The sequence below is a fragment of the Oncorhynchus keta genome, chromosome 10, assembly GCF_023373465.1.
Source record: "Oncorhynchus keta strain PuntledgeMale-10-30-2019 chromosome 10, Oket_V2, whole genome shotgun sequence".
NCBI classification, from domain to species: Eukaryota; Metazoa; Chordata; class Actinopteri; order Salmoniformes; family Salmonidae; genus Oncorhynchus; species Oncorhynchus keta.
The window spans coordinates 81,776,649-81,796,971 of record NC_068430.1 but is presented as its reverse complement, the minus strand read 5'-3'; the positions used below and the strand labels follow the sequence as shown (position 1 = coordinate 81,796,971).

General features: G+C 39.2%; 1 protein-coding gene across 14 annotated transcripts in view; it reads left to right on the top strand.

Annotated features, from left to right (window-relative positions):
• The window catches only part of LOC118382630 (adhesion G protein-coupled receptor E5-like), a 207,545-nt gene that overhangs the window by 125,945 nt on the left and 61,277 nt on the right, over positions 1-20,323 (top strand). Inside the window, exon 1 of one of the 14 annotated variants that reach the window (XM_052528505.1) lies at positions 8,060-8,158. The exons of the other annotated variants lie outside the window; for them this stretch is intronic. Coding sequence (XP_052384465.1) covers positions 8,128-8,158 — 31 coding nt within the window. The 5' untranslated portion in view covers positions 8,060-8,127. Of the gene's footprint in view, positions 1-8,059; positions 8,159-20,323 lie in introns of those variants that run through there. 14 annotated transcript variants of the gene reach the window in all.

The window sequence follows — 20,323 nt, the reverse complement described above, 5'->3', positions numbered from 1 at the left end:
GCATGTCAATGCAACAGGTTCAAAATGATTTGATTCCAAGAAAGGAGCTCTGGGATTGTTTACTTTAGAAGGTGCCTGTTCTGCTTAATGGGACACGGTATCATCTGAAGTGTCTGACATAGGATTCTGTTTACACATGGTTTTATCAAGACTTTTTGCCCAAGATGCAATAAGCTCGATTAAGATGAAGACTTTTAGGACTAATTAAGATGTAGCATAGTGAAAACTAAGTATATGCTTATTTTCTTTCTTCCAGGACTGATGGAAAGTCCAATATCAAGTTATCTGATGAGTTTCCCAATGATTTTGTCACGTCTGCTCCTGCTCCCCCTCTCTGACGCTCGAGGTTGCCAGGCGACTCATCATTACTCACACCTCTCCCCATCGTTACGCGCCCCAGCACTTCATCGGACTCACCTGGACTCCATCACGTCATTGATTATCTATCCTATATCTGTCACCCATCCAGTTCATTTTACACATCTGCATTGATGTTGTTTTGTTTCTCCTGTCCAGAAGCTCTTACTGTTTTTCATGTCTGTTAACCCATTAAATATTCATTCCCTGTACTTACTTCTCGTCTCCCAGCGTCTGGCATCACAGAGCCATTTCAGATTGTGTACATTTCCTTTTTAAAGACTTGCTGAGGCATTTGACTTAGGATAACAGTTAGTGAGACTGTAGTAATATACAGTATAAAGATACCTGGATCCGGCTGTTTTTCAGTTTATTTTTATTTAAATTGAACCTTTATTTGACTAGACAAGTCAGTTAAAAACAAAATGTTACTTACAATGATGCCCTAGGAACAGTGGGTTAACTGCCTTGTTCAGGGGCAGAACAACATGTATATTGTCTTTCAGCTCCGGGGATTCGATCAAGCAACCATTCGGTTATTGTCCCAATGCTCTAACCACTAGGCTACCTGCCACTAGGATACCAATCTCCTCTCTTGGGTAGGGGGTAGTATTTTCACCTCCTGATGAAAAGCATGCCCAAAGTAAATTGCCTGTTTCTTAATCCCAGAATTTAGGATATGCATATAATTAGTAGATTTGGATAGAAAACACTCTAAGGTTTCCAAAACTGTTAAAATAATATGCCTGTGAGTATAACAGAACTGATATGGCAGGTGAAAACCTGAGAAAAATCCATCCAGGAAGTGGAATTGTTTTCATGTGGCTGTTTTTCATTTAAATAGTTTGTCTGGTTTCAGGCTCTGGAACCTCTCCAGCTTGCTGATAATAAAGAATGATTCATTTAAGTTTCACTTTGAGTCCCTGGTGGTAATTTCCACGACAACGCAAATAATATTATGTTGTCACATCAGCACGGCGATGGTTGTAATGGATGCCCTGTTTGGTTTGTGCAAGTGTGATTGATAGGTGAGAACGGCATGTTTGTGTGTCCGTGTGTGTGTGTTTGTGTGTCTGTGTGTCTGTGTGTGTGGCAAGGGTTCAACATGCTTTGTGTGTGTCCACTACAGATCAGATGTGTGTGTGTTTTTGTGCTGTGTGTGTGTGTGTGTGTGTATGTGTGTGTGTGTGTGTGTGTGTGTGTGTGTGTGTGTGTGTGTGTGTGTGTGTGTGTGTGTGTGTGTGTGTGTGTGTGTGTGTGTGTGTGTGTGTGTGTGTGTGTGTGTGTGTGTGTGTGTGATGCGAGCATCTCAGCTTAGCTTGTGTGTGTGTGTCCACTAGAGATGAGGATGAGTGTGTGTGGGTTCCCTCGGTGCGCAGCCCTCTGGGCATGTGCACAAACACACCTGGTCGATACACCTGTCTGTCAGGGCTTAGTAACAACAGTTACAACACTGCGCCCGGCACAGATGAGACGGCTGAGGCCATGCTAGCCCTGACCCCTGATGCCTGCCCTGACCTCTGACCCCCGACCTCTAACCCCCCGACCCCTGTCTTTTGGCCACATTCCAATCCAGACATCTGCCTGAACTCACAGCTGTACCCGTCACGTGATATAGCAGCAATCTGATGCCTGACTGAGCTGTAAGTCCAGAACAGACTGAGTGAGGAGCACAGTACTACATAGAGCCATGACTACATGGAACTCTATTCCACAGTACTACATAGAGCCATGACTACATGGAACTCTATTCCACAGTACTACATAGAGCCATGACTACATGGAACTCTATTCCACAGTACTACATAGAGCCATGACTACATGGAACTCTATTCCACAGTACTACATAGAGCCATGACTACATGGAACTCTATTCCACAGTACTACATAGAGCCATGACTACATGGAACTCTATTCCACAGTACTACATAGAGCCATGACTACATGGAACTCTATTCCACAGTACTACATAGAGCCATGACTACATGGAACTCTATTCCACAGTACTACATAGAGCCATGACTACATGGAACTCTATTCCACAGTACTACATAGAGCCATGACTACATGGAACTCTATTCCACAGTACTACATAGAGCCATGACTACATGGAACTCTATTCCACAGTACTACATAGAGCCATGACTACATGGAACTCTATTCCACAGTACTACATAGAGCCATGACTACATGGAACTCTATTCCACAGTACTACATAGAGCCATGACTACATGGAACTCTATTCCACAGTACTACATAGAGCCATGACTACATGGAACTCTATTCCACAGTACTACATAGAGCCATGACTACATGGAACTCTATTCCACAGTACTACATAGAGCCATGACTACATGGAACTCTATTCCACATCAAGTAACTCACGCCAACAGTAACATTTGATTAAAAAATAAATACACCTTATGGAACAGCGGGGACTGTGAAGCAACACAAACATAGACAAGTGCATAACGTGACCCTGTACCCTAAACCAGTTTGAACGTGACCCTGTACCTAAACCAGTTTGAACGTGACCCCGTACCCTAAACCAGTTTGAACGTGACCCTGTACCCTAAACCAGTTTGAACGTGACCCTGTACCCTAAACCAGTTTGAACGTGACCCCGTACCCTAAACCAGTTTGAACGTGACCCTGTACCCTAAACCAGTTTGAACGTGACCCTGTACCCTAAACCAGTTTGAACGTGACCCTGTACCTAAACCAGTTTGAACGTGACCCCGTTACCCTAAACCAGTTTGAACGTGACCCTGTACCCTAAACCAGTTTGAACGTGACCCTGTACCCTAAACCAGTTTGGACGTGACCCCGTACCCTAAACCAGTTTGAACGTGACCCTGTACCCTAAACCAGTTTGAACGTGACCCTGTACCCTAAACCAGTTTGAACGTGACCCCGTACCCTAAACCAGTTTGAACGTGACCCTGTACCCTAAACCAGTTGGAACGTGACCCCGTACCCTAAACCAGTTGGAACGTGACCCCGTACCCTAAACCAGTTGGAACGTGACCCCGTACCCTAAACCAGTTGGAACGTGACCCCGTACCCTAAATCAGTTTGAACGTGACCACGTACCCTAAATCAGTTTGAACGTGACCCCGTACCCTAAACCAGTTGGAACGTGACCCCGTACCCTAAACCAGTTGGAACGTGACCCCAACACATCGTCTTGTAGGAGGCAGAACTAAGACTCGGTTTGCGTCCCAATAATCCCTCCTCTCTCGTGAAGTGTACACTTGTTCACTTTCCTTCACTGATCTCACACTAGCATGCCCCCACCAATCCAATGCTTTTAGATTTGAAGTAGTGAACTAGAGTGTACACTTCAGAAGAAAGACTGAGAGAGGTAGCTACCCTCATGAGTGGAATGTTTCTTAATATTTTCATAATTTCATAATTAATTAAACACATTTTTATAATTTTTAATGTAAAAAGTCCAGTGTTTCTATTTTAAACGTTTTTGTTATATTACACTCTAATGTTATGTAAATAAATATAATGTTGGAATGCAAACTCAAAATTGTATACAATTCTATATCTGACATGGTACAGGTGTCTCATATTTAGACAGTCAAATAGCGATGGATCTCTCCTAAAAAACGATGCGGAGGAAATATATGACATTTTAAGTGCAGACCTCCGGACCAGGTTGAAGATCAAATGCAGCCCACTTGGCAAAATGAGTGTTACCCCCCTGAACTAGACTGTTAGAGAGGTCACTACCCTCACTGTTCCCAATACTACTTCCTCAAACAGAGGTTACTGTTGTGCCACTGCAAACCGCCCCATAAGGACAGGTCTAGGTTCAGTTACTGTGTAAGCCTGGATAATGATGATCAGTAAGGGACTATGTAAACTGATCTGAGTGTGGTGCTTATATTACAGTAGGGACTTTCCTCTGTTGCTGTAGATACCGTTATTCCACTGGCAGCTTCCTCTTTGTAGTGTTGAGGCCCAAATTACACCCTATTCCCTATATAGTGCACTACATTAGACTAGAGCCCTATTCCCTGTATAGTGCACTACATTAGACCAGGGCCCATAGTGCACTGTATAATAGGTTGTCATTTGGGATGCGTGCTTGGATGGTTACCATGGTAACATTTCATCACTGGTGTGCTGTGGGTTTCTGGGTGTTTTAATCTCCACCTCAACTTCCTCTCTGTCTCATGTCTTCATTTATAACTTAGTTAGTTGGTATCTGATGGTAAACTTGGTTACCCATGGCAACAACTTGGATCTACTATGAGCATGATAAGGATGTGACAGTTTTCATTTGCGTGTTGTGTTGGTGTGGTGTGTTGTGGTGTGTAGTGTTGTTGTATCGTGGTGTGTTGTGGTGTGTGTTGTGGTGCGTGGTGTGTAGTGTTGTTGTATCGTGGTGTGTTGTGGTGTGTGTTGTATTTGTATTTATTAAGGATGCCCATTAGTTCCAGCCAAGGCAGCAGCTACTCTTCCTGGGGTCCAGCAACATTAAAGCAGTTTTAAAAATTTCAACATTATGCATTTGAAGATTTATTTGAAGTTTAGGGTTTGGTGAATGATTTGTCCCAAATATAATGCTTTTAGTGTTTGAAATATTTAGGACTAAATGATTCTTTGCCCCCCATTTTTAAAGTAACTGCAGCTCTTTGTTAATTGTTGTAGTCTTTTCAGGCTCTGTAGTAGCTGACATATGACAGTGTTGTGTCATCCTCATGCATAGACCCACTGGCTTCACTCAAAAGTGTGGCAACTGCTCGGCCTCCGACCACAAGGCACTACAGTGTTGTAACGGCTTTCTTCCTGGGAAGGAGAGGCGGACCAAAACGCAGCGTGGTTATAGTTCATGTATTTTAATAAGAAAACTCAACATGAACATAATACAAAACAATAAACGTGGCAAAACCGAAACAGTCCTAACTGGTGCAGAAAACACTAAGACAGGAAACACAAAAGAACTATGGTCAGAACGTGACAAGTGTAGTGCGTTACGGCCCAGTACATCACTGTTACCAGGCTTCCTGCCATCCAGGACCTCTATACCAGGCGGTGTCAGAGGAAGGCCCGAAAAATTGTCAACGACTCCAGCCACCCTAGTCGTAGACTGTTCTCTCTGCTACGGTACCAGAGCACCAAGTCTAGGTCCAAGAGGCTTCTAAACATCTTCTACCCCCAAGCCGTAAGACTCCTGAACATCTAATCAAATGACTGCCCAGACTATTTGCATTGCCCCCCTCCTCCTTTACACTGCTACTACTCTCTTTTATTATCTATGCAGAGTTACTTTAATAACTCTACCTACCTCAATTACCTAGACTAACCGGCTGTCCCCGAAAAGAGACTCTTTATCGGTACCCCTGTATATAGCCTCACTATTGTTACTGCTACTCTTTAATTATTTATTACTTTTATTTCTTATTCATATTTTATTTAGTATTGTTTAATAAAAAATGTTTAAACAGCATTGTTGGTTAGGGCCTGTAAGTCTGCATTTCACAGTATTGTGTGGCAAATAACATTTGATTTGATGTCATTAGTAAATATTTAAAAAGTAAGGGGCCTAGAATTCCTTTAAAAAGTAAGGGGCCTAGAATTCCTTTAAAAAGTAAGGGGCCTAGAATTCCTTTAAAAAGTAAGGGGCCTAGAATTCCTTTAAAAAGAAAGGGGCCTAGAATGCCTTTAAAAAGTAAGGGGCCTAGAATTCCTTTAAAAAGTAAGGGGCCTAGAATTCCTTTAAAAAGTAAGGGGCCTAGAATTCCTTTAAAAAGTAAGGGGCCTAGAATTCCTTTAAAAAGTAAGGGGCCTAGAATTCCTTTAAAAAGTAAGGGGCCTAGAATTCCTTTAAAAAGTAAGGGGCCTAGAATTCCTTTAAAAAGTAAGGGGCCTAGAATTCCTTTAAAAAGTAAGGGGCCTAGAATTCCTTTAAAAAGTAAGGGGCCTAGAATTCCTTTAAAAAGTAAGGGGCCTAGAATTCCTTTAAAAAGTAAGGGGCCTAGAATTCCTTTAAAAAGTAAGGGGCCTAGAATTCCTGATTCTACCTGGATTATGTGTCTCTGTGTTCTGTTGGACAGGTAACTCTTTATCCACACTATAGCAGGGGGTGTAAAGCTACAACATATGTTTTTCCAACAGCAGACTATGATTGATAATGTCAAAAGCCGCACTGAAGTCTAACAAAACAGCCCCTACAATCTTCTATCATCAATTTCTCTCAGCATATCAGTAATTTGTGTAAGTGCTGTGCTTATTGGATGTTCTTCCCTGTAAGTGCTGAAAGTCTGTTGTCAATTTGTTTACTGTAAAAATGCATTGTATCTGGTCCAACAGGCTGATTGGTCTAAAAGTTTACTAAGGGTTGGTAACAGGCTGATTGGTCTAGCCTGGTAACAGGCTGATTGGTCTAAAAGTTTACTAAGGGTTGGTAACAGGCTGATTGGTCTAAAAGTTTACTAAGGGTTGGTAACAGGCTGATTGGTCTAAAAGTTTACTAAGGGTTGGTAACAGGCTGATTGGTCTAAAAGTTTACTAAGGGTTGGTAACAGGCTGATTGGTCTAAAAGTTTACTAAGGGTTGGTAACAGGCTGATTGGTCTAAAAGTTTACTAAGGGTTGGTAACAGGCTGATTGGTCTAAAAGTTTACTAAGGGTTGGTAACAGGCTGATTGGCCGGCCTTTTGAGCCAGTAAAGGGGGCTTTACTATTCTTAAGTAGCAGAATGACTTTTGCTGCCCTCCAGGCCTGAGGCAACACACCTAGTAGCCCTGAGGCAACACACCTGGTAGGCCTGAGGCAACACACCTAGTAGGCCTGAGGCAACACACCTAGTAGGCCTGAGGCAACACACCTAGTAGGCCTGAGGCAACACACCTAGTAGGCCTGAGGCAACACACCTAGTAGGCCTGAGGCAACACACCTAGTAGGCCTGAGGCAACACACCTAGTAGGCCTGAGGCAACACACCTGGTAGGCCTGAGGCAACACACCTAGTAGGCCTGAGGCAACACACCGAGTAGGCCTGAGGCAACACACCTAGTAGGCCTGAGACAACACACCTAGTAGGCCTGAGGCAACACACCTAGTAGGCCTGAGGCAACACACCTAGTAGGCCTGAGGCAACACACCTAGTAGGCCTGAGGCAACACACCTAGTAGGCTTAACATGAGGGAGAGGAAGATAAGGGAGAGAGAAAGTAGAAAGAGTGAGAGAAGGAGAGAGAGAGGGAGAGAGTGATAAGGTGAGAACAGAGAGGGGTAGTGGAGAGAGAGAGAGAGAGAGAGAGAGAGAGAGAGAGAGAGAGAGAGAGAGAGAGAGAGAGAGAGGGAGAGATGGAGAGGAAGGACAGAGAGAGAGAGATAAGATGAAAAACAGAGATAGGGGAAGGAGAGAAGAAGAGGTGACACAGAAAAAGAGAACAAGGAGAGAGAGAGATAAGGGTGAAACAGAGAGAAAGGGGGAAGATTGTGAACAAGAGAGAGAAGAGGCGTTCTCTAACAGAAAGAGGTAGAGGAGAGGAGAGCAAAATAGTTGTTTTCTATCTCCGTGGATCTCACACTGAGAGTTGTCTCACCAAAAGAGAGGGAATATTTTATTTATTTTTCTTCTATTCATGTTATCACCACTGATCATACAGAATAAAAATATTTTTAAACTGGTTTTCTTCAATCTGAACTCAACAGTAAAACAGATTTAACCTCAGACTCTTCTCGTGGGACTAGTTTTATTAGGATCCTACTAGTTGTCTGGTGAGGATATAATACCAGTCTGTCTCTGAGATGGAGTCCAGAACTCTTCTACTTGTTCTGGGTGAGTCTAACCTTCTATATCTTTGGAACTTGACTATCTTGTGTTTGGGTGCGTGTGTGTGTACGTGTGTGTGTGTGTGCGTGTGTGTGTGTATGTGTGTGTGTGTGTCTGTGTGTGTGTGTGTGTGTGTGTGTGTGTGTGTGTGTGTGTGTGTGTGTGTGTGTGTGTGTGTGTGTGTGTGTGTGTGTGTGTGTGTGTGTGTGTGTGTGTGTGTGTGTGTGTGTGTGTGTGTGTGTGTGTGTGTGTGTGTGTGTGCGTGCGTGCGTGCGTGCGTGCGTGTGTGTGTGTGTGTGTGTGCGTGCGTGCGTGTCTGTGTGTGTGTGTGTGTGTGTGCGTGCGTGCGTGTGTGCGTGTCTGTGTGTGTGTGCGTGCGTGCGTGCGTGCGTGCGTGCGTGCGTGTGTGTGTGTGTGTGTGTGTGTGTGTGTGTGTGTGACAAATAAATAGAAAGGTGGTATTTCATAAATCGTTGTCAGTTATAGTTATAATGGCTACAAAATATTCCAACCATTTACCAACCATGTATGTAGAATGAATGTTATACAACCCTATCTAAGACATGTATAAACTACAAGACTATCTACAATTATATACTGAACAAACACGATCCAGAGCATCCCAAACATGCTCAATGAGTGACATGCCTGGTGAGTATGCAGGCCATGGAACAACAGGGACATTTTCAGTATAGTTCCTTGCAACATGGGGCAGTGCATCATCATTCTGAAACAGGAGGTGATGGCGGCGGATGAATGGCACGACAATAGGCTTCAGGATCTCATCAATGTACCTCTGTGCATTCAAGTGGCCACCAATAAAATGCAATTGCATTCGTCATCCCGAGCTTATGACTGCCCATAACATAACCCCACCGCCACCATGGGGCACTGTGTTCACAATGTTGACATCAGCAAACCACTCCCTAACATGACATCATACATGTAGTCTGTGGTTGTTAGGCTTGTTGCGCGTACTGCCAAATTCTATAAAACTATGTTGGAGGCTTATAGTAGAGAAATGAAGATTCAATTCTCTGGCAACAGCTCTGGTGGACATTCCTCAAGTCAGCATGCCAATTACGCACTTCCTCAAAACTTGAGAAATCTGTGGTATTGTGTTGTGTGACAAAAGTGGACATTTTAGAGTGGCCTTTTATTGTCACCTGCACAAGGTGCACCTGTGTAATGATCATGCTGTTTAATCAGCTTCTTAACATGCCACACCTGTCAGGTAGATAGATTATCGGGGCAAAGGTGGAACGCTCACTAACAGGGATGGAAACAAATTTGTGAAAAAAAATTGACAGACATTTCTTTGATATTTTATTTAATTTCATGAAACTTGTGACCAACACTTGACATGTTGCATTTATATTTTTGTTCAGTGTAGTTTCTTGACAGTTTTAGTGTGTATAGACAGTGTTTATACTGTAGTGTGTATATTGTGTAGTGTGTATTTTAGTGTGTATACTGTGAGTGCATTCGGAAAGTATTCAGACCCCTTGACTTTTTCCATCATTTGTTTTATTACAGCTTAACTATAAAATGGAATGAATAATTTGTTTCCCCTTGTCAATCTACACACAATACCCCATAACGACAAGGCTATAAGGTTGTTGTTTTGCAAATGCATTAAAAGTGAAACACAGAAATACCTTATTTAAATAAGTATTCAGACCCTTTGCTATGAGACTCGAAATTTAGCTCAGGGGTGCATCCTGTTTCCATTGATCATCCTTGAGGTGTTTCTACAACTTGATTGGAGTCCACCTGTGATAAATGCAATTGATTGGACATGATTTGAAAGACACACACCTGTCTACATAAGGTCCCACAGCTGAGCAAAAACCAAGCCATGAAGTCGAAGGAATTGTCCGTAGAGCTCTGAGACAGGATTGTGTCAAGGCACAGATCTGGGGAAGGGTACCAGCGCATGTCTGGAGCATTGAAGGTCCTCAAGAACACAGTGGCCTCCATCATTCTGAAATGGAAGAAGTTTGGAATCACCAAGACTCTTCCTAGAGCTGGCCGCCCTGCCAAACTGAGCAATCGGGGAAAAAGGGCCTTGGTAAGGGAGGTGACCATGAACACGATAGTCCCTCTGACAGAGCTCCAGAGTTCCTCTGTAGAGATGGGAGAACCTTCCAGAAGGACAAATATCTCTGCAGCACTCCACCAATCGGGACTTCATGGTAGAGTGGCCAGATGGAAGCCACTCCTGAGCAAAAGGCACATGACAGCCCATTGGAGCTTGCCAAAATGCACCTTAAGACTCTCAGATATATATATATATATTTTTTTACCTTTATTTAACGAGGCAAGTCAGTTAAAACAAATTCTTATTTTCAGTGGGTTACCTTCCTGTTCAGGAGCAGAACGACAGACTTGTACCAGACTTGTACCTTGTCTGCTCAGGGATTTGAACTTGCAACATTTCGGTTGCAAGTCCACTGCTCTAACCACTAGGCTACCCTGCCTCCCCATATTGAGGAACAAGATTCTCTGGTCTGGTGAAACCAAGCTTGGACTCTTTGGCCTGAATGCCAAGCATCACGTCTGGAGGAAACCTGGCACCATCCCTAAGGTGAAGCATGGTGGGGGCAGCATCATGCTGTGGGGATGTTTTTCAGCGTCAGGGACTGGGAGACTAGTCAGGATCGAGGAAAAGATGAATGGAGCAAAGTACAGATAGATCCTTGATGAAAACCTGCTCCAGAGTGCATAGAATCTCAGACTGGGGCAAAGGTTCACCTTCCAACAGGACAACAACACAAAGCACACAGCCAAGACAACACAGGAGTGGCTTCGGAACAAGCCTCTGAATGTTCTTGAGTGGCCCAGTCAGAGCCTGGACTTAAACCCGATAGAACATCTCTGGAGAGAACTGAAAACAGCTGTGCAGCGACGCTTCCCATCCAACCTGACAGAGCTTGAGAGAATCTGCAGAGAAGAATGGGAGAAACCCCCCAAATACAGGTGTGCTACGCTTGTAGCGTCATACCCAAGAAAACTCAAGGCTGTAATCACTACCAAAGGTGCTTGAAGACATTACTGAGTAAAGGGTCTGAATACTTATGATAATGTGATATATATATTTTTTGTTGTAAATAAATGCTATAACATTCTAGAGACCTGTTTTTTGCTTTGTCATAATGGGGTATTGTGGGTAGATTGATGAGATATTTTTTTTAACCCACTGTAGAATAAGGCTGTAATGTAACAAAATATAGAAAATGTCAAGAGGTCTGAATACTTTCCGAATACACTGTATAGACAGTTTTAGTGTGTATAGACAGTTTTAGTGTGTATAGACAGTTTTAGTGTGTATAGACAGGTTTAGTGTGTTTAGGTTTTGATGGTCCTTCTGTAGCTCAGTTGGTAGAGCATGGCGCTTTTAACGCCAGGGTAGTGGGTTCGATTCCCGGGACCACCCATACGTAGAATGTATGCACACATGACTGTAAGTCGCTTTGGATAAAAGCGTCTGCTAAATGGCATATATTATTATATTAGTGTGTATAGACAGTTTTAGTGTGTATAGACAGTTTTAGTGTGTATAGACAGGTTTAGTGTGTATAGACAGTTTTAGTGTGTATAGACAGTTTTAGTGTGTATAGACAGGTTTAGTGTGTATAGACAGGCAGTTTTAGTGTTTATAGACAGTTTTAGTGTGTATAGACAGTTTTAGTGTGTATAGACAGTTTTAGTGTGTATAGACAGGTTTAGTGTGTATAGACAGTTTTAGTGTGTATAGACAGTTTTAGTGTGTATAGACAGTTTTAGTGTGTATAGACAGTTTTAGTGTGTATAGACAGGTTTAGTGTGTATAGACAGTTTTAGTGTGTATAGACAGTTTTAGTGTGTATAGACAGGTTTAGTGTGTATAGACAGGTTTAGTGTTTATAGACAGGTTTAGTGTGTATAGACAGGTTTAGTGTGTATAGACAGTTTTAGTGTTTATAGACAGTTTTAGTGTGTATAGGCAGGTTAAGTGTTTATAGACAGTTTTAGTGTGTATAGACAGGTTTAGTGTGTATAGACAGTTTTAGTGTGTATAGACAGTTTTAGTGTATATAGACAGTTTTGGTGTGTAGACAGTTTTAGTGTGTATAGACAGTTTTAGTGTATAAAGACAGTTTTAGTGTGTATAGACAGTTTTAGTGTGTATAGACAGGTTTAGTGTGTATAGACAGGTTTAGTGTGTATAGACAGTTTTAGTGTGTATAGACAGGTTTAGTGTGTATAGACAGGTTTAGTGTGTATAGACAGTTTTAGTGTGTATAGACAGGTTTAGTGTGTATAGACAGTTTGGCAGTAGTCAGACGTCAGCTTGTGTTATGTTATAGGCTTTGGTATGTAGTTGTATGTTATATGTTAAGATAAGATAACATCTTAATATACGTTAGCTACTATATTATGTTGTGCAATAAGTTAGTATATGTTTTTGTATGTGTCACTATACTGTATGTAAGGCACGTTCAGGTAGTTGTGTTATGGATGTTATGGATGTAGTACTATGTTCAGGTAGTTGTGTTATGGATGTAGTACTATGTTCAGGTAGTTATGTTATGGATGTAGTACTATGTTCAGGTAGTTATGTTATGGATGTAGTACTATGTTCAGGTAGTTATGTTATGGATGTAGTACTATGTTCAGGTAGTTATGTTATAGATGTTATGGATGTAGTACTATGTTCAGGTAGTTATGTTATGGATGTAGTACTATGTTCAGTTAGTTATGTTATGGATGTAGTACTATGTTCAGGTAGTTGTGTTATGGATGTAGTACTATGTTCAGGTAGTTATGTTATGGATGTAGTACTATGTTCAGTTAGTTATGTTATGGATGTTATGGATGTAGTACTATTTTCAGGTAGTTATGTTATGGATGTTATGGATGTAGTACTATGTTCAGGTAGTTATGTTATGGATGTAGTTCTATGTTCAGGTAGTTATGTTATGGATGTTATGGATGTAGTTCTATGTTCAGGTAGTTATGTTATAGATGTTATGGATGTAGTACTATGTTCAGGTAGTTATGTTATGGATGTAGTACTATGTTCAGGTAGTTGTGTTATGGATGTTATGGATGTAGTACTATGTTCAGGTAGTTATGTTATGGATGTAGTACTATGTTCAGGTAGTTATGTTATGGATGTAGTACTATGTTCAGGTAGTTGTGTTATGGATGTTATAGATGTAGTACTATGTTCAGGTAGTTGTGTTATAGATGTTATGGATGTAGTTCTATGTTCAGGTAGTTGTGTTATGGATGTTATGGATGTAGTACTATGTTCAGGTAGTTATGTTATGGATGTAGTACTATGTTCAGGTAGTTGTGTTATGGATGTTATGGATGTAGTACTATGTTCAGGTAGTTGTGTTATAGATGTTATGGATGTAGTACTATGTTCAGGTAGTTGTGTTATGGATGTTATGGATGTAGTACTATGTTCAGGTAGTTGTGTTATGGATGTAGTACTATGTTCAGGTAGTTGTGTTATGGATGTAGTACTATGTTCAGGTAGTTATGTTATAGATGTTATGGATGTAGTACTATGTTCAGGTAGTTATGTTATGGATGTAGTACTATGTTCAGGTAGTTGTGTTATAGATGTTATGGATGTAGTACTATGTTCAGGTAGTTGTGTTATAGATGTTATGGATGTAGTACTATGTTCAGGTAGTTGTGTTATAGATGTTATGGATGTAGTTCTATGTTCAGGTAGTTATGTTATGGATGTTATGGATGTAGTACTATGTTCAGGTAGTTATGTTATGGATGTAGTACTATGTTCAGGTAGTTATGTTATGGATGTAGTACTATGTTCAGGTAGTTGTGTTATAGATGTTATGGATGTAGTACTATGTTCAGGTAGTTATGTTATGGATGTAGTACTATGTTCAGGTAGTTGTGTTATAGATGTTATGGATGTAGTTCTATGTTCAGGTAGTTGTGTTATGGATGTTATGGATGTAGTACTATGTTCAGGTAGTTATGTTATGGATGTAGTACTATGTTCAGGTAGTTGTGTTATGGATGTTATAGATGTAGTACTATGTTCAGGTAGTTATGTTATGGATGTAGTACTATGTTCAGGTAGTTGTGTTATGGATGTTATAGATGTAGTACTATGTTCAGGTAGTTGTGTTATAGATGTTATGGATGTAGTACTATGTTCAGGTAGTTATGTTATGGATGTAGTACTATGTTCAGGTAGTTGTGTTATGGATGTTATGGATGTAGTTCTATGTTCAGGTAGTTGTGTTATGGATGTTATGGATGTAGTACTATGTTCAGGTAGTTGTGTTATGGATGTTATGGATGTAGTACTATGTTCAGGTAGTTATGTTATGGATGTAGTACTATGTTCAGGTAGTTATGTTATGGATGTAGTACTATGTTCAGGTAGTTATGTTATGGATGTTATGGATGTAGTACTATGTTCAGGTAGTTGTGTTATGGATGTTATGGATGTAGTACTATGTTCAGGTAGTTGTGTTATGGATGTTATGGATGTAGTACTATGTTCAGGTAGTTGTGTTATGGATGTTATAGATGTAGTACTATGTTCAGGTAGTTGTGTTATAGATGTTATGGATGTAGTACTATGTTCAGGTAGTTGTGTTATGGATGTTATAGATGTAGTACTATGTTCAGGTAGTTGTGTTATAGATGTTATGGATATAGTACTATGTTCAGGTAGTTATGTTATGGATATAGTACTATGTTCAGTTAGTTATGTTATGGATGTAGTACTATGTTCAGGTAGTTGTGTTATGGATATAGTACTATGTTCAGGTAGTTATGTTATGGATGTAGTACTATGTTCAGTTAGTTATGGATGTTATGGATGTTATGGATGTAGTACTATGTTCAGGTAGTTGTGTTATGGATGTTATGGATGTAGTACTATGTTCAGGTAGTTATGTTATGGATGTAGTACTATGTTCAGGTAGTTATGTTATGGATGTAGTACTATGTTCAGGTAGTTGTGTTATGGATGTTATGGATGTAGTACTATGTTCAGGTAGTTATGTTATGGATGTAGTACTATGTTCAGGTAGTTGTGTTATGGATGTTATGGATGTAGTACTATGTTCAGGTAGTTATGTTATGGATGTAGTACTATGTTCAGGTAGTTATGTTATGGATGTAGTACTATGTTCAGGTAGTTGTGTTATGGATGTTATGGATGTAGTACTATGTTCAGGTAGTTGTGTTATAGATGTTATGGATGTAGTACTATGTTCAGGTAGTTGTGTTATGGATGTTATGGATGTAGTACTATGTTCAGGTAGTTATGTTATGGATGTAGTACTATGTTCAGGTAGTTGTGTTATGGATGTTATGGATGTAGTACTATGTTCAGGTAGTTGTGTTATAGATGTTATGGATGTAGTACTATGTTCAGGTAGTTGTGTTATGGATGTTATGGATGTAGTACTATGTTCAGGTAGTTGTGTTATGGATGTTATGGATGTAGTACTATGTTCAGGTAGTTGTGTTATGGATGTAGTACTATGTTCAGGTAGTTGTGTTATGGATGTAGTACTATGTTCAGGTAGTTATGTTATGGATGTTATGGATGTAGTACTATGTTCAGGTAGTTATGTTATGGATGTAGTACTATGTTCAGGTAGTTGTGTTATGGATGTTATGGATGTAGTACTATGTTCAGGTAGTTGTGTTATAGATGTTATGGATGTAGTACTATGTTCAGGTAGTTGTGTTATGGATGTTATGGATGTAGTTCTATGTTCAGGTAGTTGTGTTATGGATGTTATGGTTGTAGTACTATGTTCAGGTAGTTATGTTATGGATGTAGTACTATGTTCAGGTAGTTATGTTATGGATGTAGTACTATGTTCAGGTAGTTGTGTTATAGATGTTATGGATGTAGTACTATGTTCAGGTAGTTATGTTATGGATGTAGTACTATGTTCAGGTAGTTGTGTTATAGATGTTATGGATGTAGTTCTATGTTCAGGTAGTTGTGTTATGGATGTTATGGATGTAGTACTATGTTCATAGTTATGTTATGGATGTAGTACTATGTTCAGGTAGTTGTGTTATGGATGTTATAGATGTAGTACTATGTTCAGGTAGTTATGTTATGGATGTAGTACTATGTTCAGGTAGTTGTGTTATGGATGTTATAGATGTAGTACTATGTTCAGGTAGTTGTGTTATAGATGTTATGGATGTAGTACTATGTTCAGGTAGTTGTGTTATGGATGTAGTACTATGTTCAGGTAGTTATGTTATGGATGTAGTACTATGTTCAGGTAGTTGTGTTATGGATGTTATGGATGTAGTACTATGTTCAGGTAGTTGTGTTATGGATGTTATGGATGTAGTACTATGTTCAGGTAGTTATGTTATGGATGTAGTACTATTCAGGTAGTTATGTTATGGATGTAGTACTATGTTCAGGTAGTTATGTTATGGATGTTATGGATGTAGTACTATGTTCAGGTAGTTGTGTTATGGATGTTATGGATGTAGTTCTATGTTCAGGTAGTTGTGTTATGGATGTTATGGATGTAGTACTATGTTCAGGTAGTTGTGTTATGGATGTTATAGATGTAGTACTATGTTCAGGTAGTTGTGTTATAGATGTTATGGATGTAGTACTATGTTCAGGTAGTTGTGTTATGGATGTTATAGATGTAGTACTATGTTCAGGTAGTTGTGTTATGGATGTTATGGATGTAGTACTATGTTCAGGTAGTTGTGTTATGGATGTTATGGATGTAGTACTATGTTCAGGTAGTTGTGTTATGGATGTTATGGATGTAGTACTATGTTCAGGTAGTTGTGTTATGGATGTAGTACTATGTTCAGGTAGTTGTGTTATGGATGTTATGGATGTAGTACTATGTTCAGGTAGTTGTGTTATGGATGTAGTACTATGTTCAGGTAGTTGTGTTATGGATGTTATGGATGTAGTACTATGTTCAGGTAGTTGTGTTATGGATGTAGTACTATGTTCAGGTAGTTGTGTTATGGATGTTATAGATGTAGTACTATGTTCAGGTAGTTGTGTTATAGATGTTATGGATGTAGTACTATGTTCAGGTAGTTGTGTTATGGATGTTATGGATGTAGTACTATGTTCAGGTAGTTATGTTATGGATGTAGTACTATGTTCAGGTAGTTGTGTTATGGATGTTATAGATGTAGTACTATGTTCAGGTAGTTATGTTATGGATGTAGTACTATGTTCAGGTAGTTATGTTATAGATGTTATATATGTAGTACTATGTTCAGGTAGTTATGTTATGGATGTAGTACTATGTTCAGGTAGTTGTGTTATAGATGTTATAGATGTAGTACTATGTTCAGGTAGTTATGTTATAGATGTAGTACTATGTTCAGGTAGTTGTGTTATGGATGTAGTACTATGTTCAGGTAGTTGTGTTATAGATGTAGTACTATGTTCAGGTAGTTATGTTATAGATGTATATATGTTCAGGTAGTTGTGTTATGGATGTAGTACTATGTTCAGGTAGTTGTGTTATGGATGTAGTACTATGTTCAGGTAGTTGTGTTATAGATGTAGTACTATGTTCAGGTAGTTATGTTATAGATGTTATATATGTTCAGGTAGTTGTGTTATGGATGTAGTACTATGTTCAGGTAGTTATGTTATGGATGTAGTACTATGTTCAGGTAGTTATGTTATGGATGTAGTACTATGTTCAGGTAGTTGTGTTATGGATGTAGTACTATGTTCAGGTAGTTGTGTTATGGATGTTATGGATGTAGTACTATGTTCAGGTAGTTATGTTATGGATGTAGTACTATGTTCAGGTAGTTATGTTATGGATGTAGTACTATGTTCAGGTAGTTATGTTATGGATGTAGTACTATGTTCAGGTAGTTGTGTTATGGATGTTATGGATGTAGTACTATGTTCAGGTAGTTATGTTATGGATGTAGTACTATGTTCAGGTAGTTGTGTTATGGATGTTATGGATGTAGTACTATGTTCAGGTAGTTGTGTTATGGATGTTATGGATGTAGTACTATGTTCAGGTAGTTATGTTATGGATTTGTGGATGTAGTACTGTTATGTTCAGGTAGTTATGGATGTTATGGATGTAGTACTATGTTCAGGTAGTTGTGTTTAGATGTTATGGATGTAGTACTATGTTCAGGTAGTTGTGTTATGGATGTTATGGATGTAGTACTATGTTCAGGTAGTTGTGTTGTGTTATGTTGTAGATGTTATGGATGTAGTTCTATGTTCAGGTAGTTATGTTATAGATGTAGTACTATGTTCAGGTAGTTATGTTATAGATGTAGTACTATGTTCAGGTAGTTGTGTTATGGATGTTATGGATGTAGTACTATGTTCAGGTAGTTGTGTTATGGATGTAGTACTATGTTCAGGTAGTTGTGTTATGGATGTTATGGATGTAGTACTATGTTCAGGTAGTTATGTTATGGATGTAGTACTATGTTCAGGTAGTTATGTTATAGGATGTAGTACTATGTTGTAGTTATGTTATGGATGTAGTACTATGTTCAGGTAGTTGTGTTATGGATGTTATAGATGTAGTACTATGTTCAGGGTAGTTATGTTATGGATGTAGTACTATGTTCAGGTAGTTGTGTTATGGATGTAGTTATGTTCAGGTAGTTATGTTGTTATATAGATGATGTAGTACTATGTTCAGTAGTTATGTTATAGATGTTATGGAGTTGTGTTATGGATGTAGTACTATGTTCAGGTAGTTATGTTATGGATGTAGTACTATGTTCAGGTAGTTGTGTTATGGATGTAGTACTATGTTCAGGTAGTTGTGTTATGGATGTAGTACTATGTTCAGGTAGTTATGTTATAGGTTATATATGTTAGTGTTATGGATGTAGTACTATGTTCAGGTAGTTATGTTATAGATGTTATATATGTTCAGGTAGTTGTGTTATGGAGTACTATGTTCAGGTAGTTATGTTATGGATGTAGTACTATGTTCAGGTAGTTGTGTTATGGATGTTATGGATGTAGTACTATGTTCAGGTAGTTATGTTATGGATGTAGTACTATGTTCAGGTAGTTGTGTTATGGATGTAGTACTATGTTCAGGTAGTTATGTTATGGATGTAGTACTATGTTCAGGTAGTTATGTTATGGATGTTATGGATGTAGTACTATGTTCAGGTAGTTATGTTATGGATGTAGTACTATGTTCAGGTAGTTATGTTATGGATGTAGTACTATGTTCAGGTAGTTATGTTATGGATGTAGTACTATGTTCAGGTAGTTATGTTATGGATGTGGAGTACTATGTTCAGGAAGTTATGTTATGGATGTGTACTATGTTATGTTATGGATGTAGTACTATGTTCAGGTAGTTATGTTATGGATGTTATGGATGTAGTACTATGTTCAGGTAGTTGTGTTATAGATGTTATGGATGTAGTACTATGTTCAGGTAGTTGTGTTATGGATGTTATGGATGTAGTACTATGTTCAGGTAGTTGTGTTATGGATGTAGTACTATGTTCAGGTAGTTATGTTATGGATGTAGTACTATGTTCAGGTAGTTTGTTATAGATAGTTCTATGTTCATAGTTATGTTATGGATGTAGTACTATGTTCAGGTAGTTGTGTTATAGATGTTATGGATGTAGTACTATGTTCAGGTAGTTGTGTTATGTTATGGATGTTATGGATGTAGTACTATGTTCAGGTAGTTATGTTATGGATGTAGTACTATGTTCAGGTAGATGTAGTTATGTTATGGATGTTATGGATGTAGTACTATGTTCAGGTAGTTATGTTATGGATGTAGTACTATGTTCAGGTAGTTATGTTATGGATGTTCTATGGATGTTTTGGATGTAGTACTATGTTCAGGTAGTTATGTTATGGATGTTATGGATGTAGTACTATGTTCAGGTAGTTATGTTATGGATGTTATGGATGTTATGGATGTAGTACTATGTTCAGGTAGTTGTGTTATGGATGTAGTTCTATGTTCAGGTAGTTATGTTATATGTTATGGATGTAGTACTATGTTCAGGTAGTTGTGTTATGGATGTAGTACTATGTTCAGGTAGTTGTGTTATGGATGTAGTACTATGTTCAGGTAGTTGTGTTATGGATGTAGTACTATGTTCAGGTAGTTGTGTTATGGATGTTATGGATGTAGTACT